Raw genomic sequence first — 24,000 nt, 5'->3', positions numbered from 1 at the left:
TTATTCTCAACAGCAACCTGACTCAGGCACGCATGGATGTGCAACACCAATAGAAAAACATGCTGCTAGCTGTGGATGGCTGTGGGCAAGATGCTCATCAGCTGGGCAGCATCTGAATCTTTCCTGGGTGGCCACCCAGCATGCAGCTTACAGAGAATAGTGGCAGGGATTTGGGCAGAAGACATGGGGCTGAGTATACCACATCTACCTCTTTCCCCTTAGCCACAAGTCTTGTTATCCTATCACAGAAAGAAGATGGACAGTGAATTGGAGAGTGCCAAACAAAGACTGCTTCAGCTCTGAATTCTGTCTGTGCAGCCATCTTTTAATATAAATACACATTGGACCAAACAGGACGGAATTACCCCAACCCATTTTATCTTCAGTTCACTGGTTCACATGTAGCACTGGTCAGCAGCAAAGAAAAATTACCAACCTCGGCTAGCTGAGAACTTGAAAGGATTCTCATATCAGATGAGAGCGCACGTGGCCCCCTCTTGAGAATACTGCCATTGGCCATTACATAACAATCCTATCAAGCATTTCTTACAAGCCAGCACAAATAAACTCCTCACAACTTATTACGATTTGAGAACATCACAGAGGGGTTATTTTTATGACAAAAGTACATAACTTGTCACAAAGGAATTTGAAATTCATAGGTACTTCAGGCACCTCCTCACCTGTAATATGACACTAGATAATGACACTCTTCTCCTTTGGTAAAATGCTTTGAGATCAATGCATAAATATAATAAGAGTTACAGTGTTATTCAAGATTTCTGCCTTTATAAAATAGGTGAGACAATGAGCAGGACTGTGGAGGTATAGATACTAGTTTCCAACTCCTCTGAACATTCTCATTCAGCAATTCAGTCCAGTTTAAGAAAGGGTAGGAAGTGATGTCATCTGCCATGTTTTGTTTGTTTTATAAATGCCAAAGAAAGAATCAAGCTGAAGCATCAGGAAGTGTGTGGGATTTAACAAAGCTGAGAAATTACTAGAAGTTCCTAAACAAACAGTGAAAGTCATCAACTTCAAATTACTGCAATAAAAGACTTTTTTAGTAGTTACCAGTACATTGCACTATTTTCAAAAAAACAAACCCTTGTTTTTACTCCTGCACTAATTTCCTCCACTCTGCACCTCGTTTTTGCATGACAACAAAGTTGAGAAAGCAGCTATATTTGTCTTGTTCCCGTGTCATTGATTCCAGGTCTGATTTTGGGGATGATGTGAAGTGGCATTTCCCCAAGTGTAGTCTGTGGCCCAGTACTGGTCCTTGGAAAAAAAAAATACTGGTCCTTAGAAAACATATAAATTATCACTATGTACTATTATTATTGTGAATAAAGTGAATATTTATTCATTTTTTTAAAATATGCATTTATATTTTTGGGCCACAAAAAAGGTACTGAAAAAAGGTGATTTTCACTGCACAGAATCTCTGACCATGTGCTACTCCTAGGTGGACTTATGTAGATCCCTGGAAACACCATAAGAGCTTCTCCCTTATTTTCCCTTGGGAGTACAGGGTTATCCTCTCTAGTCCAGTACTCTCCTGTCTCACAACAGCCACAATCTGGCATGCTTTTAGTTAGCCAGGTGTCCACTTATCATGAGTGTGGCCAAATTTCCCAAGGTCCTATAAAGTTTGCTTACAGCCAGCAGTCTTAGCTCTCAGTGTTCTGTGCTGTTATTTAGCTCTAATTTACTATAAATGTCTTCTAAGAGCCCAATGGAGGAGTGGAAGTACGGGTAATGCTGCTAGACATGGTTCAGCAAATTCTCTCATTTGGCACTGGTCAGGTCCGAAGGGTACCAGACTAGAGAGGTTCAACCCATATACTTTAGAAGGTTCAAGCATGTGGATTTGGGACAGTGCAGTACATGGTACACAAGCAACTACCTAGAGATCTCGGCATAGTTCCTTTAGCTCCTCCTTCTAGTATGCCAACGTGGGTCTTGGAAATCAAGCTACCATATATTTCTATTGTCAGTGGCAGGAAAAAAAAAAAACAAACCCTGTGGCAGATACAGAGATTTTCAGATACACAGATAAGTTATTGCAGGTCACTGCAGCTGTGTGTTCAAGGTTTGACACTGGAGCTCATGATGGACTCTGAAGGATTGTGCCATACAGACTTGCTGCTCCTCAGACATGCAGAGATATTGACCAAATAGGGGAAATCCAGAGAAGAGCAAAATAATTAATCCAGGGGCTGGAGATATTGAACTATGGAGAAATGGTTGAGAGTTAAAATGCATAGTTTGATTACAAAATGATCAGCTGAGAATGGAGGTGGACAGGAAGCAGAGGAATGTGCACAAGTCTACAAATAATTTAAAGAAAGGAAAGCAGTAATGGGAATGTAGGTAGAAATGGACTTCATCCAAAGCCTCTCAAGTCCGTGGAAAGACTATCACTGAGTTCAGTAGGCTTTAGATCATTCTCCCAGGAAGACACAGAGACATTGATTGGGTTGTGTAATGTTTCCCAATGAAAGGGGTGGAAGCACTGATCTACAGGTATATAATTTGGTTGAAATAGAAATATGGTTGAAGACAGAGGCCTCCTACAGTCTTCTCTGGGTAAAAAATATGAGAGAAATGTTATTTTATGAGACAAACTATATTATAGTGATGTGATATTGACAACAGTCTTTCATTGGATGCAACAGAAGTTTTGTAAAGGATTTAGATCTATAGCCTGGGGTCTCACATCTCAGTGTAAGTTGGTAAAAGAATGTAAGCCATCTGAAGCAATGTTTGTAGAACATTGTGCTGCTCTTAGCAATGGCTTTTTCTTTTTCCACGTACCAAGCATTAGCGCACGTAGAAGACTGTATTTACACTGTGATGTAATTTTGCTGCAGAGGCTGGAAAAACAAGGAAGGTGACTCTCATTATAAATCAGACTGGACAGGCTGGACTTACCCGTGTAGCCCTGCACTGCAAATTTTGCCAGAAAAGCAAGCAACTAGGAAGACACCCTTGCTCTCAGGTTGTAGTCATCTGAATATTCTGATTGCAAAACAAACTCATAACTCAGAGCTAAAGCTGTGTGTCAGACAACATCAAGTTACATAGCATGTGTATTTATTTTAATTTTCAGAAATTACCTTGTTATATACATGCATCTTGCCAGCAAAGGAACTGGTATTATCAAATGGATTTTCCAGGTATAGTATTACAAACTATAAATGCCTTAAATGTAAAATACAGTAACTCGAGTTGAGGTTTTAAAAATATGGTGTGACTTACAAGATCAACACAAAGTTCACCCATCTTTATAACACAAATCTTGCAGTGTTTTCTCAAAAGAACACCATCAACTGGAGATCTAGGGAGTTAAATGCATTTTCATGGGCCTGGTCTAGAAGCAACTCTACATTTAGACCAACTAAAAGTTTATTTTACAATAATTTAGTTAAACCGGTGCTATGTTATGTAAGAATGTCCTTAAAAGTCTGCTTAAACCTGGTAAATAATCTCAGAGGGGTAGCCATGTAGGTCTGTAACTTCAAACAACAAGCAGTCCTGTAGCACCTTAAAGACTAACAAACTTATTAGGTCATGAGCTTTCCCGGGTGAGGCTGAAGAAGTGGGTCTTACCCATGGCAGTTCATGGCCTAATACATTCATTAATCTTTAAGGTACTACAGGATGCTTATTGTTTGTTTAAACCTGGTGGTAAACTGAGATAGTGTGCCCAGCAGGCATCTGTGCCTCTTCAACTAAGTCTGTTTTCAAGATGATTTAAATTGTAATGCCACAGCCTCTGTGCTAAGACAAAGCCATGCTCTTGTAGCCCACTGGCCAATGTATATATGATATGATATATAGATCTCTCTCTATTCCGGTCCACAGCTTGAATTAACCTATTTCTGAAAGCCAAGCTACTATGGATCCCAAACACTTTGGATGAACTTCCTTTGTCCAGAGAAAGTACACATTCCTCTCCTCAGTGCATGTAAGCACATCCCTGTCTGCACAACCCCTCAAATGGTATGGGTTTGTTATGGTTACGGCTCCCAGTCCTTGGCTCATCTCTGTGAAAAAGGGCAATTTCCTGGGAAAACCTGAGTGAGGTAAGTTAAACCTTATTAAACAGCATTTAAGTATTTTGGTAGCCTGCAGTTAAAAATGCAAATTTTTATGTACTGTTGTGGCGTATGTGGAGGAAGAGAGGATTCACACAATACCTGGGAAGTACTGTGAACTTCCAGAGAAGACTACATTGAACAATGTACGGGAGACAACTAGTCTTTTGAGGCAGTATGTGTGAAGTGGAATTCTTAGGAAATACTGTGATGTAGGGGGGATTGCAATCCCTCCACCCATGAATGCCTGTTGAAAGCGGAGACCTTTTGTCTGCTCGTGATCACTGAACTGTCCTTATGCAAAGACTCTGGAGAATTCAGTTTGAGACCAGAAAAGAAAGGACTTTTGAATAAACAAAATAAATTTAAGCTGACCCAGAGCATTGGCCTGATAACCCCAGGGTTGTGAGTCCAAGCCTCAAGAGGGACATTTAAGGATCTGGGGCAAATAGATTTAAAAAAAAAAATCTGTGAGGAATGGTCCTGCTATGAGTGCAGGGGAGTGGACGGATGACCTCTGAAGGCCCCTCCCAGTTCTATGAGATAGGAATATGTCCATATATTCCTATTTCTATAAATTCATATACCATACATAACCTCAGTTTTAATATAAATTCACCCTTTTTAAATTAAAGAACTCATCCTCATCACTAATTGCCAGTCGGAAAGGAGTTTGGTAGAGAAAAATGAAGGAATTTTGCTCGAGTGTGAGGACCAGGGTAAATCTTAGAAACAACAATAACAACAACAAAAAAAATCAGATGTAAAACATGCTTCTGTTTATTACTTATGGATTTAGAATAAACATTAACAACGTTATATCCTAAAATGTCAATATAGAAGGGAATGTGACCAGTTAAGTTTCAAACAAGGCTGAGCATCAATTTAGAGAAGGCTTCGCAATGAATTGCGGCTTCCAAAAATGTTGGGACTTTCCTTGCCCATCTCCCACCCCTTCCAACCTTCCTTCAGTAATGCTGACCAGGACTGCGGGAAGAACAGATGCAAACAGCCATTCTGCTTTACAGTACTTCAGTTACCACAGAAGGATATACTTCACACATGTTAAAATAGATTACCGCAAAAGCAGCTAAGGCCAAATCCTGTTCTCATTGAAGTCAGAAGGCCAAATTCAGGTATAAATCAGTATTATACCCAGGGATGAAGTGGAGAATTTTTCAATTGACACCAATGGGAGCAGGATGAAATCTTTGTTTCCTAACTGAGGATCAATGGCGAAAATATTAAAATCTTGTTTTAGTTTTCTAGAGCTGGTGAAAAATATTGAAAAACGTATACTCTATTGTATTCTTTCCTCCTCCCCACTGGGTTTTTTGATCAAACATCAATGAAAATTTGTTGAGCTTTAAAAATTTTCAGCCAACAGTAACACTGGTCAAAGAACTGGAAAGGTAGTTCATGAATCTTCCCTGCAAACTGTTAAACGTTATAGGGCTGTATTTATAACAGCATGTGTTTTTCCACTAGATTTTCTTTGCCCCTGAGCTGTTCCTTCACACACACTCTCTCTCTCTCTCTTTTAAAAGGAGAATATTCCAAAAACACTCATTCAAATGTGCAAACTCATCATATGTGAGTGGATTTGAATTTAGACAAAATTAATTTCTCTCTTCCTTACTGGTTATAAATCCCAAGTAAGCAGACTGCGTTTGTGCAATCTGTGTAGATAGCAAATAAGGAATTGGTAAGGGATGAGTGAAAGCATAAATGTTTTTTAAACAGATTTGTTTTAACATTCCAATAGTAATAGGAGAGCAAAAAGTTTTGTGGAATTTAGAGGTCTGTGTTATGCAGGCACCTTATCAAGTTAAAGCCCAGAGTAAAATTACTATTGTTCTTAATAAACACATATTTGAAAACATGGACTGGAAAGAAGCTAGGTTTACCTGTGGTGTGCCAAGCTGGCACCACAAAAAATAAATACGTATCGGTGCCATTTGCAACAATGACATACCCCAAATTGTTATTTGCTTCAGATTCTTATAGCTGTGTTAAAATGTACTCTAACGCTCTAAACTAAAAACTGTGTTCTGCAGTGTGCTGTGTTCTAATGAACATTTTATAAGCACTTATATATCAGTAAATATTTGTTTCTTCCACAGTACAGGTTAGTTTGGCTTTCAAAAAATGTAAGTAAACACAACAATATTATCGATTAGATAGGAAGTGATCTATGTTTAAAAAAATACAAACAAGGGAGCATCTGCAGAACTACTGGCACCAAATCCAGGCCTTGCTCTGGCCGCTCTTCCTCATTTTCCTGACATAAAGTAGCCCTAAAGCAAACAGATTCAGCCCCTACAGGGGCCTCACATGCATAGGGAGATCATTGGGTGGCACAGAGCATCCATAGCAACTCTTAAAGCACTATTCCACTCCTCTGTGTAAGAGCAGGAAATGCAGCTGGGAGAAAAGAGAGTCTGTGCCTCTCAGCTATCCCTCACTACTTTACTGGCCCTCTTTGGGTGCTACCAACTGGCATAAGGTAGAGCAATCTTTGGCCTCTGACTACTGCTTGGAGTGATCTCAGCATCTGGGTGTTGTCCCCACTACTTGGCTCTGCTAAGTGCTCCTTGGCTACAGCTGAGGCTCTAGCCCCTGAAGTTTGCTCATTCATAGAGATGTTCACTTCATTCTGTTTGAATGGAGTCAATGCTCATGTGAACACTCAATCTTAATGAAGGGACTGCAAAAGGGAAATACCTATGTGGGTAGACTCCCACTGATGTCAACATGAACCTGTCTTACGAAAGACTTCACATATAGGCCCATGACAGAACAAATGTTTTATTTTTTATGTTCTGCTGCTTTTGTTTTTTATTTGAAATATCAAGAATATTATGCCTGCATTTCCTTGGTTTTGGGAAGGTCTCAGGAGGATGGAAATACTCTCAACCCCTAATAGAAGTGTTGAGATATTGCAACTGTAACAAAGATATATTTTCCCTCATCTATGCAGGAGTCACCTGCAAAAAAATGTTAGTTCAGATGCCATAGCTAACATTTTCCCTTTCAGGACAGTTTCACTTCTTTGCTATCAAAGATATCATAATCTTGACAGTTCTCCAGTCATCCACAGACACTTCCAGAGAAGATGAGAACTGAGTTTCTACTAAATCTAAACAAGTTCACAACAAACAAACAAACCAAACACCACACACACACTTCTTGGGAAAAGCCCAGAACCAAAACACACATGTATAACCTGTTTTTAGTCTTCTATAAGGAGATTTAAATTGCAAGAGGGCATGAGCTCGGTTCCCTCCTCCCCTTTATAAAAATAAGCTTTAATTTACATAAAGACTATAGTAAACTCTTTCATATCTGGTATCCAATCATCTGGAACTCTCAAATAACCACCATTTTAACCTCTTGATTATCCAGAATATTTGAATATCCAGCAACCTCCAAGTCCTGGGGCTGCCAGATATGAAAGCATTTACTGTATATTAACTAATCCTGCTTGGAAAAGAAAGGAAATCAGGAACAACAGTTCACTTCTCAAGGTGGCTTTTTACTTCACAGTACAGTTTTACTATTTCCCACCTGTTGCCATACCAGTATTTTGCCAGGGTACTCTGTGAAAGCTCTGATACCTTTTTCTTTTGACTTTTTCCAGTTAAATGTGTGATGCAAGTCCAGACTCCCTGAAACAAGCATTCAAGTAGGCAGTATTTTCTCTCTTCTTATCTGTATTAGTTCATTTTAAGAGCACAGCAGTTTCTTGTACCAAGTCCATTTCAGTACTGAATTCATCTCTGACATCTTCAGGATGGATTTATGTGATGCCATTTAATGACAACCTTCTCAGGGTTTGTAATTGTATCTCTCCACTGATCTGCTGCTTCACTACTACTGCTATTAGAGCTTAGCCAGACCTGTAGTAAGAAACAGAAGCAATACCTGAGCTGTCATATAGATTACATTATTTGCAGCCTCAGCCAGTCCCCTCAGCATTATTATGACCAGTGACTGTGCATGCATATAATGAAAGTGAGCATGTATCTGCAGAGCTGAATAAAATTCTGTCAAAGTTAGTATGGTCTGGCCTGGGAGGACAGGGTGCAAAACACAGAGTTCAAGTTCTGCCTTTGACAGTAACTATATATGTGGTGGATACATTACTTTGCAACACACAGCATGTTAAGCACCATTTGCAATATCTGAATTTTATAAGGGCTTCAATTCAACTCTCAGGAGGAGTCTCAGAACTCTTCGATGATGCTACAGAACTTGCATTATGCATTCACAATTAAAAGTCAGATATGCCCTAATTGTACATTTCATTGAACCTAATGGATTTACTTACTGCCTGAATGAGAAGGTCAGGGAGGTAATCTCTTTTATTGGACTGATTTCTGTTGGTGAGAGAGATGAGCTTTTGTGCTACACAGAGCTCTTCTCCAGGTCTGGGAAAGGCGCTCAGCAAATCACAACTAAATACAAGGTGGGTCCAGGGCTGTCCCTAACAATGCTGATGCCCTACACTGACTGGTGTCAGAACTGTGAGGGGAAGGGAGATGTAGGGGCAGAAGCTAGGGGTGGCCAAATTTCCCAGACTGGATGCAATTTGATGCAATGACCTTTGGTCCACCCCATCCAGGAGAGTTAGCAACCTGGGAGCAGGGCAAGGAGGAAGGTTCACCTGCAGCCTCAGGAGAGTATTCAGGTACCCACCAGCGGATTAGCAGAGCTCTCATAGCTAACCAATGACCATCATGTATTTCTATTGGTGGTGCACGGCCATACGTGCCTCTACTCATGAATGAAAAAATTTAGAGGGAACCCTGGCAGAGAGATGCAAGAGTGGGCCAAAGGGGTCAGGAAGAACAGTGGGCAGTCAGCTGGAGAGAAGTGATGCCTTGAGGAGGAAACCACCACTTCCCTCCAGCCGCATGGTGACCCTTCTCTCCTTCTTCCGAGTCCTCTGGCCCATGCTCACGCCACTTGCTGCCATGTAGTGAGGGAGAACTTGGTACAGGCTGCAGAGGGGCTGGCTGTGGGGGGCAGGGAGTGGTTGTTGGCCGGGGATGGGATTGGAAACTGCCAAGCTGGTGCTGAGCTCACAGCTCGAGGTGAAGGCCACCAGAGACCATAAGCAGCACCCAGCTACATAGGGTACCACGAAATCTGGGGCAGTTTGATGCCCGAGATATCAGGGTGCCCCAAGCGGCTGCATGTTTTGCATATCAGTAGGGATGGCCCTGGATGGAACAGGTTGTTTAGTATAAGTGCTTAACACACATGGGTAGGGGACAATTCCAGGTGAATTCACCAGACCAATAAGTGGTGCAATGTGCCCATGCCATGTATAGAGATGTGAGAAAATCAGTTGCTCAGCAGTGTTCACATAAGAGACAGCTGATACAAGATGAGGAAATGGAGTGCAGAGCAAAGGAGGAAGTTTCTGTCTAATCATCTCCCTCCCATGCACACACACAGTCTCCATTGACAAAAATTATTGGGATAAACAGAACTATCCATGTTCATGAAGGTTTCATTCTTAATTCCAGGCTTCAGAGGGCTAATCCTACTAATGCAAATCCCAATGACTAAATGGGATCATTTTTTCGTTAAAACACACCACGTATGTGTAAGCAGGATCTGAAGGAATGCATCCATTACAGCTAGTTGGATGTTGTGAAAGTACCCGATTGTGTCTATGTAAAAATAGGACTGCACTACGTTATTCAAAAAGGGGTCACAGTTAGCCAAAAGAACCTTGCCACCTTGCTAAGCAGGGACTCAACTTTCAGTGCTCCATTAGAAAGAGGGGTGAAGGAAGGTTTTTCTGGTCAGGAGGTTCTATATCCTCCCCTTCCTGGCCTGGTTTCACCCTCCCCTCCCCACCCCAATTGTGCAAAGAACAGACCTATACAGGCATCAATAGGAGCCTCTCTCTTACGTTAATTGCATTAGAGTTGTGTTTCATCTACCCTGCTTGCTAAAGATTTGAAATCACTGGGAGCTGATATCACTGGAGACTGATGGGCAGAAGTCACAGCCAAGAAGTGGAAGGCAGCATCAGAGAGACACGACAGGTGACCAACAGACCAGCAGCAGAGAGCAGTGAGCCAGCGGAATGAGTAAGATGCCTCTTTACCTCCTCCTACTCAGCGTGGGAGGAGAACTCTGCAGATGTGCCTCTGAACTCTCGGTCTGCTCTGCCTAAGGGCAGCAGTTGTGAATGTCATGCAGAGAAAAGTTGGGCACATGATGGGGACATTTAGGATGCTAGAATTAAGAATCCGAAAGGAAAAGGACAGTGTCTAATCTACTTGGGTGGGACTTTTACTCCTGGCTTTTGTTTATGAACCTTTTGTGGTGTTTTCCACAACTAACGTCAAGTTACTTCCCTCCCTTTTATTAAAGTTTCTTTACTGTGCTCAGACTCTGTGCTCACAAGTGGGGAAGTACTGCCTCCTGGAGGTACCCAGAGATGGGGTGTGAATTTCCCAGGTTCCTGGGTGGGGGTTTTGAGCCAATTCTGTACTGGATGGATGGATGGAGAGGAACCCATAGATACTGAACCCAGCTCTGGCTGCTGCTGGGGCTAGCTGGCAAAAGGGTTACACATGCACCACATCGGCTCACAGGGTAGCAAGTGGGAATCTCACCAGCCAGAAGAGCACAGGATTCAGACCCTTGTATCAAATAAACTCTGTTTTGCATTAAAATAGTCATGCTTATGACCAAAGACATAAGAACAACAACACTGGGTCAGACCAACAGTCCATCTAGCCCAGTATCCTGTCTTCCAACAGTGGCAAATAGTAGAGACCCCAGAGGGAGTGAACAGAACAGATGGTCATTGAGTGATCCCTCTCCTGTCATCCATTTCCAGCCTCTGACAAACAAACAGAGGCTAGGGATGCCTTTCCTACTCAACATGGCTAATAGCCATTGATGGACCTAACCTCCATGAATTTATCTAGTTCTGTTTTGAACCCTGTTTAAGTTCCGGCGTTCACAACATCCTCTGGCAAGGAGTCCCACAGGCCCACCATGTACTGTGTGAAGTAAAGCTTCCTTTTGTTAGTTTTAAACTTGCTACCCATTAATTTCATGTGGTGACCCCTAGTTCAGCCCACAAACAGCACAGTCTGTTTATGCCCACAAACAGCACAGTCTAAGCTTTAAGTGGTCTTCTGAGTGTGCCATCCAATTAAATACCATGATCTCTAAAAATGAAGGTATTGGAGTTAGCTATACTCATCTTTTTTCAGCTGTACAGCCAATTGCTCACAGTACATTTTTCCTAGGGCCATGTTTCGTGTTCGCCCGTTTCAGCCTAAACCAGCCTTTCTAAACCAGCTCTAAAGAGCTGAGGTGGTGCAAGTTCTCTTTCAAGAACAAGATTATTAAAAGCAGCCCTGCAAATTGAGGTGAAGTGACAAAGTTTGAGAACTGCTGCATCGTGCCCAAGTTATTATTTACATCATATTAACATAACTAGACAGGACATGCCTATTTTCATTATAGTTTTATTAACTGGATGACAATGAGATCCAGCACAAGAGTGGAATTCTGCTGTGTCCAGCAGGTGAAGCTCACTTTACAATCACTCATGCGAGGATATGGCCTCCATAGGATTTACAGCTCTTTCTTAATGGTCTATATTTCAAATAAGAACATCAGAACAAGGTGTACTGATACAATGGTAAGTTACATATTTACTGTGATAAAGGGCATAGTACCTCAGTAGGATGTGGACATAAGAGAAAGGCTCTGAAAAAACCCAGACATTTTGGGATTCTAAAATTTAGACATATGCTGTTCCACAGCTCTCTGAGAGACTGTTACCACCACCAAACACTGAGGGCTCTGGAACAGATTAGATAGCAGTGACAGTTGGTTATCAGGACCACACTTTAGCCCACTAGAGAAAGAAAGAAAAGACAGAAGTTGAAGCTGGGAGAGGAGATTTGAAAAAGAAACTAAAAAAAAAAAATCAATGTTAATAAAACAAAACTGTGGCCACCCACTACTTTCCGGAAAGTGCAAGGGGAAAACACCAGCATAAAACAACAGTGTGTTCTCCTCAAGCCCTTTATCTAAACAGATTAACAACTGTCATTATGAGGTTCCAGATAACCACTGAACTGCGATTAGGTCTTGTGTACTTAAAACTGTGCTACGTTTGATATCCATTGCAATAGATTCCTGAGTTTCCTGCTTCCCCTTCAGGAATCTGAAAGGGAAGCAAAGGTAACATTTAATGTTCCAATAGTAGAGAAAGGGAGGGGAGGCAGTCATTGAAGCTTCTGACATTTCCTTCTATGCATACTCGTGTGAGCACTGCAAGCTGTTACACCCTCTTTTTATAGAGCCTATTCAGAGTCACTGCACTCCTGTGAATGCTGCGTTTGTTTTACTTTAGAAACTCGAAACTATTGTCTACACTGCAGACTTACAGTGGCACAGCTGTACTGCTGCACCTGTGCTGCTGTAATCTCTTCCACACAGACACTGTACCAGAAGAAGAGAACTCCCCTCTGCCTACTTAAGCCACCCCAATGTGCCATGGTAGCTATGTTAGCAGGAGAGTATTTCAAATGAACGTAGTGCTATCCACACCAGCACGTTTGTTGATGAAGCTTTTGTAGGTCAATAATGTGTTTTTTCACAGCTCAAACATTTTACCAACAACAGTGGTAGTGTAGACAAAGCCTTAGTTCAGGGGTGGGCAATATTTTTTGCTGAAGGGTCATCCCAAGAATTTGATAAGAGATCAAAGGCCATACTCTTCCATGATATTGATGAAAGAGACGCAGGGTCTGTGATGTAGGTTGGGTGCAGAAGGGAGCTTGGAGTAAGGGACTTGGGTGAAGGAAGAGATTGTTACCTGGGTCAGGAGACTGGGTTAACTGGAACCTGGTCAATGGGAGCTTCTAAATTTTGCTGGGGCAGGGAGAAAGGAGCATGCAAAGCCTCTTTCCCCCTCCCTCAGGGGCTCACAGTATTTAGAGAGCTGGTCTGAGCAGTGTGTGGGGACAGGGCAGGCAAGGAGCCTGACTGAGATTCCCACTGGATTAGGCAGATTGGTGGTCTGGATGCAGACTGCAAGCCATATTTTGCCTGGCCCTGCCTTAGCTGGTTAAGCACTCAGCAAGTGTGCAGGGGAGAGAGACTCGTATTTACCAGGCTGGGATTCTGGGGGAAAAATAATCAAGGAGGGCAATCCTGTGAGGTACGAAATGCCTTCTCTGAAGGGCAATGAACACCTTCAGTTACCATTGCATGCATTGTAGCAGCATGTTCCTTGTAGGACAGGGCCCAGAGCTGGTACTGGCTGTTTAAATGTCTGAATGTCAATCATTTCATTCAATACATTATTTTAAAAATCAGAAGAGCATTTACTTTAATGAAAGCCCTAATATGAGCCAAGTAGTGATCCTGTCGACTAGATTTTTAACCTCTGGATTTCATGATAGTTACCAGTGTGTGGCATGGGGAGCACACAGGCAGAGGAAAGAGAAGAATAAAAACCAACCTGTCCCAGGAAGTGTTTTCTTCTCACTGAACTCCTGCTGTAGAGTTTGATGAGAAAATTAATTCCTTGTTCAGTTGGGCTAACTGGAAAAATCATAGTTTCTCCCCACTTCACTCGGCCATTGGTGGGCTTCAGTAGGCGAGTCTTCTTCTTATAAATCAACCCTTCTGTACTAAACATTGAAACCTTCACAAAGAAATCTAGGATAAACATATGACACACAGATGGGTTTAGTCCACTAGAACCTGACAAAATCCATGGGGGTAGTTTATATTCTAATCATTACCTAAAAGCTGGGCCAAATTGGTGAACTCCATATGGGATAAAGAATCTTGAATGCAGCTGTTACCTTCCCTATCCTTGCACTGACACCCCTGTCTGCTCCTCTATCTCTGCCCATAATACTCCCCAAGCAGGCGAACTGTCCACATCTTCCAGGTCATCCCCTCCCAGTGAGATGGTGTTGTTGCTTTCATGTCAGTGTGAAAGGACAGTGACATCATCAGCAAAATCAATGTTCTCTAGCTGTTTGAAATGCTAGGATAGGAAAGCAACAGCTGAATTCAAGACACTGTCCCAAACAGAGTTCACAAATAACATCTGCAAAGACGAAACTGCAGATCTTCAACACAAATGTGCAGAGTGTGCTCTTGTATGGATGAGAGACCTGGCATACTAAAAACTCTCCAAATCACAAGCTGCAGACATTCATAAACAGATGCCTGAGGTACATCCTTCACATCAAATGGCAAGACTTTGTCACAAATCAAGAGCTTTGGAACAGAGCAGGACAAGAACCGTTTGATGATCAAATCAAGAGGAGAAAGTGGGGATGGCCAGGCCAGGCTCTCAGAAAACCATGATCCAAGAAAATGCGAAAAGGAAGACCTCGAACAACATGGAGATCTATTGAAGGACAACAACAACTGGGGTACTTCTGGTATCAGAAGTTTTGTCTCAAGACAGAGTGAAGTGGAGGAGACTTGTAGATGACCTATGCTTCACTCAGAGTACAAGGGTTTAAGTCAAGTGGGCCAACTTCGTCCATATTTTACTTAAACTTTGCAAGAAATACAAAATATCTTTAATTAAAAAAAAAAAAAAAATCACATGTGCCTAATCCATCCAATACTGTTGAACTGGATAACACAGTATCCAACTTGCAAGGGCAGACTAATGCTCTTCCATGTCAGAATTAATAAAATCTCAAACATAGCATCGGACTAAATAACAGATTTAATCTACCCTGACATCTATGGAAAACAATCTTGGCAATGTAAATCTACTGTGCTATGTAATATTAGCTTGAGGAATGCTATGAATTGCCAAGCCATTCAAGCAGTACTCTACCTGTTACAAATGCTTCTAGACAGGAGGTATGAGACAGCTGACGTACGTACTTAAAGAGAGTGGTGTGAATGAGCTTGGGAGGCTTTGGGCTTCAAGAATCTGTAGCTGAATCCTGCTGTTTATTGCTTGAAAACAGGTTCCTATTTGAAGCTCTGCATTGCACCCCTTTAAAAACAAGAATGGTGCTTTATTATCTGGCTTAAGTTGCATATAAACTCAGGAAACAAATTTACATCTCTCTCTCTCTCTCACACACACACACACACACACACACACACACACACACACACACACACACACACACACACACACACACACACACACACACACACACACCAGATTTGTGCCCAAAATGTGCTTTGACCTTTTCCTCATGCATTTCTGTGTACTGAGGTATAGACAGACAAGTATCACTTTATTCCATAAATAGCCCGACACTTACCCAATGTGTTTATGGGGCTTTTATGGCTTCTCTCTGTGTAAAACATATTTGTTCCTTAAACAAATATTATGTAATGTTATAAGACCTCAGACTTTACCCAAACACTACACACAAGTGAAATGCTCAGGACAAATTTTAGGATGCGTTGGATTGTCTTATGAAAGGTCTATAAAATAATACCTATGATTATATGTTATTTCCAGTATCTCTCCCTCTATTTTGAATTAGAATGGAACTTGGTGAATACTCTTGGAATGCAAAATTTGGACTTTTAACCAGACAAACTGCCACAGAATTCCTCCTGAAATACAAATCTCAGGAGCTGGCTGTTTGTTAAGAGTTCATCTGAATCTGAACACTAGTTATATAATGCTGTCTTGTGTCACACAGTGAGGATTATAGATTCAGGTGAATAATTAAGAGAATATGCCTATTCAATAACACCACCACCATCTAGATATGGCAAATTACAAGTGTTGCTTACAGTTAAACATTCCTGATCTATTCAAATGTAGTTTGCTTCAAAATTCATTAAAATTTGACTCAGAGAAAAACATTAACGGATGGGCACATTTTCACATCAGAAACATATTTGGGGAAAACCCCCAAAATGAAAATTAAGATGGCCCTGATATCGTGACACACACAGTTCTGTACCAACTGCCATATTTTTGAGTGCGTCATTGCATTGGGCTTGGGTACAGCAACAAATAAAACAAACCTCTTATTACATTTCTCAAAGGACAGCTTTACTGTATTATCTGATTTAATCAGGCCTATAAATTAACTCAGGTTTTATTATTCTTTCCTGTAGCACTTAGAAACCACCTGCTGTTTATTGCTCAGTTAACTGCCTGAATGAATTATTGCTCCAAGGCATGCAGCTTGAATACAAATGCATTGATATGGCCAAATCATCAAGAAAGAGAGCAAGGAATTACTAATACTATCCAGTATTTTAAATCCGTAACAGTTCAGGCCCTGTTTGTGCGAACAATAAAAATTCTAGGACTGAGCATTTGTCTTTAGCAAAAATTTAGTAAAAATTTCCAATTGTCACAGTATGCCGTACTCCTTGTAACAAGTGGTTGCAGTCCTGTACTCCACAAGCTGCTGAGTTTCAGGAGTTATACCAATGCACCATTGTAAAGATTGGAATGAAATACAAAGCACAGGAAGATATTAATTATAACACTCATATTTCCAGAATTTGCTTTACACTTTACTCCCTGCACTTACTTTTCAGCTCTCTTTCTAGTGTACGTGATAAGGTTAGCTACCATGGTGTACGGTATGTAACTGGCAATCTGTCACTTACTGAAACTTTGGAAGGAGGCATTATATCCAACCAATAATCTGATTCCTGAGAATTGAGCTCTCTCAGTGGCAGGGCACACTCTCCAATTGTTTTCTTCCGGGGAGTCTGAGTTTGGATTTTAAACACTAGCTTTACCATCTGCAGAATTTCCAATTTGATCATAAACACAAAGGTTTCCATGAATTCAATATCCTGGAAGAAAATACACATATTTAACAGTACAATTAAAACAATGAACAGTCCTATATGGCATGAAAACCAGGAAAAAAGTAGATGTTAAGCCCTAGAGAAGATGTAAGATAAAGATGGATATACTCTTAGGCTGTGGCCATGTCTAACCTACACTGTGCTGCAACTTTCTGGCCCATGGTGTGAAAACCCCCCACCTCCCCCTAGCACAGCAAATTACAGTGTTAGTGTACGCGGGTTCCAGCGCTGTTAGCTACTTCGCTCATTCAGGTGGTTTACCTCAACCTCTGGGAGAGCTCTTTTCCAGCGCTGGTGCCATGATTATACTTTCACTTTAAAGTGCTGCTGCGGTAGTGCTGTAATGGTTTAAGTGTAGACTTAGCCTGGGTCTTAACTGCCTTAAATAGGTGTGATTTTATAGCTAGATAACTAACATGGCCTAGCTGTCTCCTGTAAATCCTAGTTGAGACAATGCTCTAGACTCTCTTCTGTGGCGTAACTAGGCAAGGCCAACTGCACATGAGACACCAATCACCTGAAAATCATGGGAAGTAAAAGCCACGTGTACAAAGACTGAAATTCTAGGAGACAAAAACTCTTTGGTTATCCCATGGCAAACTCATACCTTTCTTGGCAGTGCAGAAAGAGCCTCACCAAGTTCTCAGTCAGGATATGCTCTGTGCTGATTGGTTCTTGGCTCCCACCATATATTGATAGGAATTTTTTTCAGTCCAAAACACAGACCAGCTCAACTCAAGCACCATAAGCCTGTGTAAGGTCACACAGCCCTTTATAATAAGGCTCCTGCACACCATTCTGCCAATGTAAAAGAAACTTAAAACTTTTAAACCTGCTTCGTACTCATGAGGAAAATTCACTAAGCAGGCAGGGTGCTACATTCTGTTCTGTCTGAAGGAATAGAGCTTGCCCCATGCCGACCTCTCCCATGCAAAATGCACCACAATAGCAAGAAATAGAAACAGAATACCTGTCTCTGTCACACATACGACTGCCCAGCCTCTCCTCCATGCCTCACGGTGATTTACATCTCTACTGACTGCTCTGGGCACCTGAACCAATATGGCTGCACTGCCAGGCAAGGATACATCATTACTACTGTAGTTTCCCTTTCCTTGCCCAGCAAGAGTCATTTTTCTATGAGTAAGCAAAGAAGTCTATGGAAGACATGTATTCTGTGCATGTACTGCAGTGCACAGTTCCCTCAGGAGTAAATAAAAGCTATTACTTCACCCACCTTCTCTGTCTAATAGTCTAGGACTGACACAGCTCTGACAAATCTGCTTACCAAGACAATTGTGTTTTGCCCGTCCACTTCCCTGCCCTACTAGTTTTAATTTTTTCAGGTGTATTGTTAATTGTAGAACTCGGAGCCAAATTCTTGTTTTTAGTGCCGAGGCAGAGTTAACAGATTTCTATGGGTTCAGTGCAGAGACAGGGATGGGCTGAAGCCTCCATAGCAATGACTGAGGAGGGACACAAGGGGAGCACCAGCCACATGACTCTTCTCCATGACATCCCTAGCCTGGAGGAGGGCCAGGGACAGTATTCCTTCCACCCCAAGCTCTGCCTCATCCTGCTTCCACCCCACCTCTACTCCCCCACTTCCACCAAGCCCCTGCTCCATCCCTCCCTGCCCCGCCTGCAGTCCACCCCTTCCACCAAGTCCTCTTCTGAGTGACATGGCCTGTGGGAGTAGCAGGGCACCAGGTACTTGGTGGTAGCAGGGTTTGGACCTCCTCCCTGTATTCTCTGGCAGTGATTGGAGGTGCAGCAACCCAGCCCCAGTCTGCTTTGCTCTCCCAGCTCCCAACCATGTCACTCTGCTTCCAGCTACTGAGGAGAGTGGGGGGGTGAGGGGTGGGCAGTTCCATCCCTTCCTGCAAGCTGCCTCCCCCAGGCAATGTGGTTGGGAGCTGGGGGAGCAGAACTGGCTGGGGCTGGATCACTCCATTTCCCACTGCTGGTAATTGCAGGTGTGGACCTGATGCCTACAGCCAGTGCCACCTCCTTGCAGGTGCCCTTTGCCACCCTGGCCTCCTTGCCCCTTCCTGCTGGCCCCTTGCCCCTACCCACAGAGCATTCAGGAGGCACATGACCCTTCACGAGCCCTCCTCCCCGCAATGCATCACACACGGCAACGTTCAATTTCCTCACTAAGCCAGAGCCAAAGTGAGGACAACAATGTCCACGCTCCAAGGCAGTTACCAGTGATCTCAGCCCGTGGATATATGTAACAACTGCACCACTGGCCATGCGTGTACACCTCCCCTGACTTCCCCTCTGAACTGTTGCAGAGAAAGGCACTCCAGATCAACATTCTACGGTTCAGTCCCTGTCAACTCATAGGCCCTCTCCAATGGAGCAGGACCACAACCATTCTGATCTTTTCCACTATTTTCTATACCTGCAAAAGGCAAAAGAGAGGAATGATGAGAAAAAACAAGATTTGTCCCCTTTTTAACTTCTTAGACTCCTATAACAATAATGTCCTGACACTAAGAATTCTTATGGAAAATATGATGCAATGAAAATGAATGAAGTGGAAACAGGATCAAAATAATTTAAATTTGCAGAAAAAAATTATTGACTTTCGTCTGCCACCACTTACACTGGAACCTTCTTTGGCTGAAGATTTGAACTGCACGGGTTTAGGCAATGTCAGAATTCCCTTGATGGAAATAGAAGGATTTTTTCCACAACTAGAAGGCCAGCTCAGATCTTTGCACTGTAACATTGAAAACAGAGAGTCACTTGAGACAGCATGAACCCTAGCGTTAGGCTAACACAAAAGGATGTGTTCTTGTTTTCCTTATGCCATACAACAAACACACATTATTTTTATTATATATAAAGGTAAATCAGGACAAGTGTAATGCCCTTGTCATTTTGGAGTGCAATTGTTGACGTATCAGAAAAATCAGTATTGTCAGCAAGGTGGACTAGTTAGGAAACTTTAGTGAATTAATTATATGGCATTACAATAGTAGTTAATCCAGAAAATGCCCCCAAAGCAAAGTGTATTGTTCCATGCAAAAGTTGCAGGGTCCCCGGCTTTTCAAAATTCTACCACCACAAAACCATTTGCAGTTCATGTAATTGTGTAAACGCATGCAAACAGAAAAGCCACAAGAAGTTACATCCTGAAATATTGTGCACATGGGTTCATATAACTGCCAACATTCTTTGGCTGGTGGTTTTGCCACTGAAGTACTGGCAGAGTTAAACATTGCTTCATTACATCTTATTTCAAAAGCAAAATCATCATGTGGGGCCTAATTCTGCCACTCTTGCAGAGGGTGAACAGTACCTTACTCCAACAACCAGCCATACTGCACAGCGTGATAATTGGAGCAGAAAGACGCAATGAGAGGTATGTCACATTTAGGCCAAACTGAGAGTATATATTTTAACACTACGGTGACCATCCATCCCGTTCTTCCCAGGACAGTCCCTAATTTAAACTCTCACAGGAGTCCTGACTTTAAGAAAATGGGCAAATTGTCACGTATTTTTCAGCACTCCTCTTCCTTGGTGACTTTGTGTCTCGCAGCTGCAGCCTCGACTGCCACAGAGCTCCTCCATGGGGCAGCTGCTTAGTTCCCTGGTGCCCTGTACCTTGGGGCAGTGGCTCTTGCTGCAGAGGAGCTTCTCTATGGGGCAGTTGCCCCGCTCCCTGGCACCTCATGGTGACAACCTCCACTGCCAGTGAGCTCTGCCATGGGGCAGCTGCCCCATTCCTTTGCATCCCATACCTAGGGGAGGCAGCTCCTGCTGCCAGGAATCCCCTCCATGAGGTGAATGCCTCTTTCCCCAGCTTCCCCACCTTGGAGAGGCAGATCCTGCTTGGTGAAAGCTCCACCACGTGACGGCTGCCACATTCTCTGTTCCTCCTGCCAGGAAGCTGCAAAGTCCCTATTCTCAGCTTCCCTGCCAGAAGGTTGAAGAGCCCCCAGCCTGCATTTCCCTCTCATCAGGAGGCTGCAGAGCCCTCCATCCCCAGGCCTCACCATGGGGCAGCAGCCCCCATCATCGAGAAGCCCTGACATGGGACAGCAGCCCCCCAACCCTGGAAGCCAGTGTCCCATATTTGCCATAGGGCAATGTGGTCACCCTATTTAACCCTTCAGTGTTGAAATAATAATCTGTGTCAGTTATCTCCATTAGATTGGACTTTTTGCTTCTGTAAAACTAAGCACAACAAAAATCTTCATTTGAGTCAGTTATATAGCCCAGCAATATTCTCTTACATGCAAAATTGTGATCCAGATCTGTTCTGAAGAAGAAACATAACACAGTTTCACATTCATACGTCCAAAATCTCGTTCATCACCTGATAATGTAATGGTATCTGGGGGAAAAAAAAAAGCCAACACATCTTTTAAAGCCTTGTAATATCTTAGTGCTCACTCTGAAAAGCCAGGAAGCTTTTCAGTTTTTGACTCTCATATTTCAAAGCTCTTTCAAACTGAGTCTGAAGTATTTCAGCTCTGATTTTAAGGGTAAGAGGGCTTAAGAGGGCTCAATAGATCTTCAAATCTGACCCTCTGTGCACCATTGAAATTTATTACATTTCACCCATTTACGCTGTATTAAGTATATATGTTTGATTAAAACATACCCCAGAAATTCATTCGGTAGTGATCTGAAGCCATCAAAAGATGGAGAAGTCACCAACAGTTACTTTCACTATTAAATCTGCACTTTGTTTCTAATTTGATTTTGTTTGGCTTCTTTCAGCCACTGGCTCTTGTTATGCCTCTCTCTGCTAGAGAGCTGAGCCACTTAGTTGCTGATATTTTCTCACCATGAACGTACTTATACACAGTACTTTTTTTTTTTTTGGTTAAAAACAAAAGAGGAACCAGTACACAGTCTGCTCCCTGCTACGGGGCTGCCAGGGACCCCTGCCCCTTGGTCGGGTTGCCAAGGCTGAAGCTGTTGCTAGAGCTCCATGTCCAGGCCAATGCCCAGCCCTGGGGCTGCAGGGGTTCCCCAGCTGGTCTCTGAGGCTGCCGGTGGAGCTCTGCACCCAAGCCAGCTTCTAGCCCTGGGGCTGCCGGGATTGCCCCCAGCAGGGTCACCGGGGCTGGAGCTGCTGGAAGAGCACCATGGACTGGCCAGCTTCCAGCCCCAAGGCTGCTGGAGTTCCCCAGCCCTGGCTGGGCCCCTGGGACTGGAGCTACCAGTAGGGCTCTACTCCCCAAACATGGGACTGGCGGGTCCCCCTGCCACCCAGTCAGGGATTGTGGCTGGGAGGTGCCAGTATCATCCCACCAAAAAAGCACTGCTTATACATCAGGCTAAGATTTTATTGGGGATATACTTGCTAAAAAGTCATGGACACATCTTGGACTGTGTTCCCTCTAATTTTTTCCATTCATGGGCAGAATAAATTTTATGTGCACCAAGGCATGTCTGGATGTGCACCACCAGTTACACATGCTCCCCACTGTGGATGGCTCAGGGCACTCTGCTGATCAGCTAGGGAAGGGGAGTGGGAGGTGGGACCTGAATCTCTCCTGAGAACTGCTTACGTCCTCAGCTTACAGGGGACACAGGCCATGGATAATAAAAACAAATTCACAGAAGCCTGTGAGTTTTAGTAAATGTATCCGAGACAAAACAGGAAGGAAGAAGGCTCCAACACCTGTTGCTGCTGGGATTGTGGAGTCCTCCACTGCAATCAGAGAGCTAAGGGGACCCACTGGCTGTCATCTTTACCCCCACTGCCCTAGGGCTGGTGTCATGGAGGTCTCTGGAAGCCACAGAATCTGTGACTTCTGCAGCCCCAGTGACAAAATTGTAGTCTTACTTGTATACTGTAATTGAGTCCCCTCTCAATCTTTTTGACAAACTCAACAAATTAGGCTCAAAGTATCTCACTATGAAGGCACTTTCTCCATCCCTCAAATAACTTTTCAGGCTCTTTTCTTCACCCTCTCCAGGTTTTCAGCACTCTTTTAAAAAAGGTTTTCACTAGAACAGTATGCACTAATCCACTATCTGCCCAACAGCAGCAATGTTCGTGGATTGCAAGCTTCTCCATTAGGAAAAGAGGAGAAAGGATCAGAACTATTACCAAGATATTTCCCTCTCCCCAGTCTCGAATTCACCAATATCTGAATGAACTGGCTAGTTAAATCCAGGGGATGCGAAGGGAATTTTCCAGGGTTTTGAACTTTGTCCTCCTATGGGTCTGTTGAAACTGTAATCACAGGGTGTGACTACAGCTTGAGTTGACATATCTGAGCTTAGCTAGCTCAGATCCTGGAGCAAGAAGCTGTGGTGGCACATGCTTCAGCAGCAACTGTGCAAGCAGAGCTGGAACTCTGGGTAACCACTCACGGGCCCTCACTGAAGCTAGCCTAAGCTTGAATCACACAAGCTGCAGTTGCAGCATGTGCATACGTTGGGTCGCTAAGGTGCTATAAAAACCCCGTGTTCAATCTCTTTCAATAGGAAAGCTGCAGATGGAGGACTGAATAAAGCAGACATCTTACATTTCAAATTACAAACTACCCACCAGTTGTTTTGCTCCTCAATACCACTCCACAAAAATCACTGTCTGCAGTAAAAGTCTAATATTTTAGACCTCCCGGTGTGAAGGAAGCTATTCTGTTGCTGGTTACCAAACAAACAATAATTACCCAGGCTCTTGTTACTGCCTTGTGAATCCTTCTTTGAGGACGTGCTACTGGGTACACTGGAGACTGAATCATATCTCTGCAAAGAAAACGCCTCTTTAGTCAGAGTGGTGAGTGTCACAAAGAGCCCTGCCAGTTTTGATCATAAAAGGTGGATACGCTGATAATGGGGAGGATGTAAGTTGAAGTTCTCACTCCTTACTAACCCTGTGGAGCTGATAGTACAGAAATCCTTGGGGTTGGGAATTAACATAAAACATTAACTGTTGGCATTGATGCCACACCCCCCCACTAGTTCATGAAGGTTCTTTCCTATTTGCATAAATAGGAGTTAGTAAGTTCTTTATTTCTGCTGCACTGATGGAAAAACTAACCCCCCATCCCCATTATTCCACTGTCCACCTTTATATTTGGCAAGG

The 24,000-nt window shown here is 42.9% G+C and overlaps 1 protein-coding gene across 2 annotated transcripts in view; it reads right to left on the bottom strand.

The window, feature by feature from the left end:
- Positions 1-4,866: 4,866 nt before the first annotated feature.
- Positions 4,867-24,000, bottom strand: part of TC2N (tandem C2 domains, nuclear) — a 49,353-nt gene continuing 30,219 nt past the window's right edge. For both annotated transcript variants that reach the window (XM_074996610.1, XM_074996609.1), the window contains exons 6-12: positions 23,585-23,660; positions 21,185-21,285; positions 19,546-19,662; positions 16,728-16,919; positions 15,018-15,132; positions 13,618-13,817; positions 4,867-8,002 (exon numbers count right to left, since the gene is read on the bottom strand). In XM_074996610.1, the coding sequence (XP_074852711.1) occupies positions 7,892-8,002; positions 13,618-13,817; positions 15,018-15,132; positions 16,728-16,919; positions 19,546-19,662; positions 21,185-21,285; positions 23,585-23,660 (912 nt within the window). In that variant the 3' untranslated portion in view covers positions 4,867-7,891. The remainder of the gene's footprint in view (positions 8,003-13,617; positions 13,818-15,017; positions 15,133-16,727; positions 16,920-19,545; positions 19,663-21,184; positions 21,286-23,584; positions 23,661-24,000) is intronic.

This window comes from Carettochelys insculpta, chromosome 6 (assembly GCF_033958435.1).
Source record: "Carettochelys insculpta isolate YL-2023 chromosome 6, ASM3395843v1, whole genome shotgun sequence".
Lineage (NCBI taxonomy): Eukaryota > Metazoa > Chordata > Testudines > Carettochelyidae > Carettochelys > Carettochelys insculpta.
Note: the sequence above shows the minus strand (reverse complement) of the source record. Positions and strands in the feature narration are given on the sequence as shown.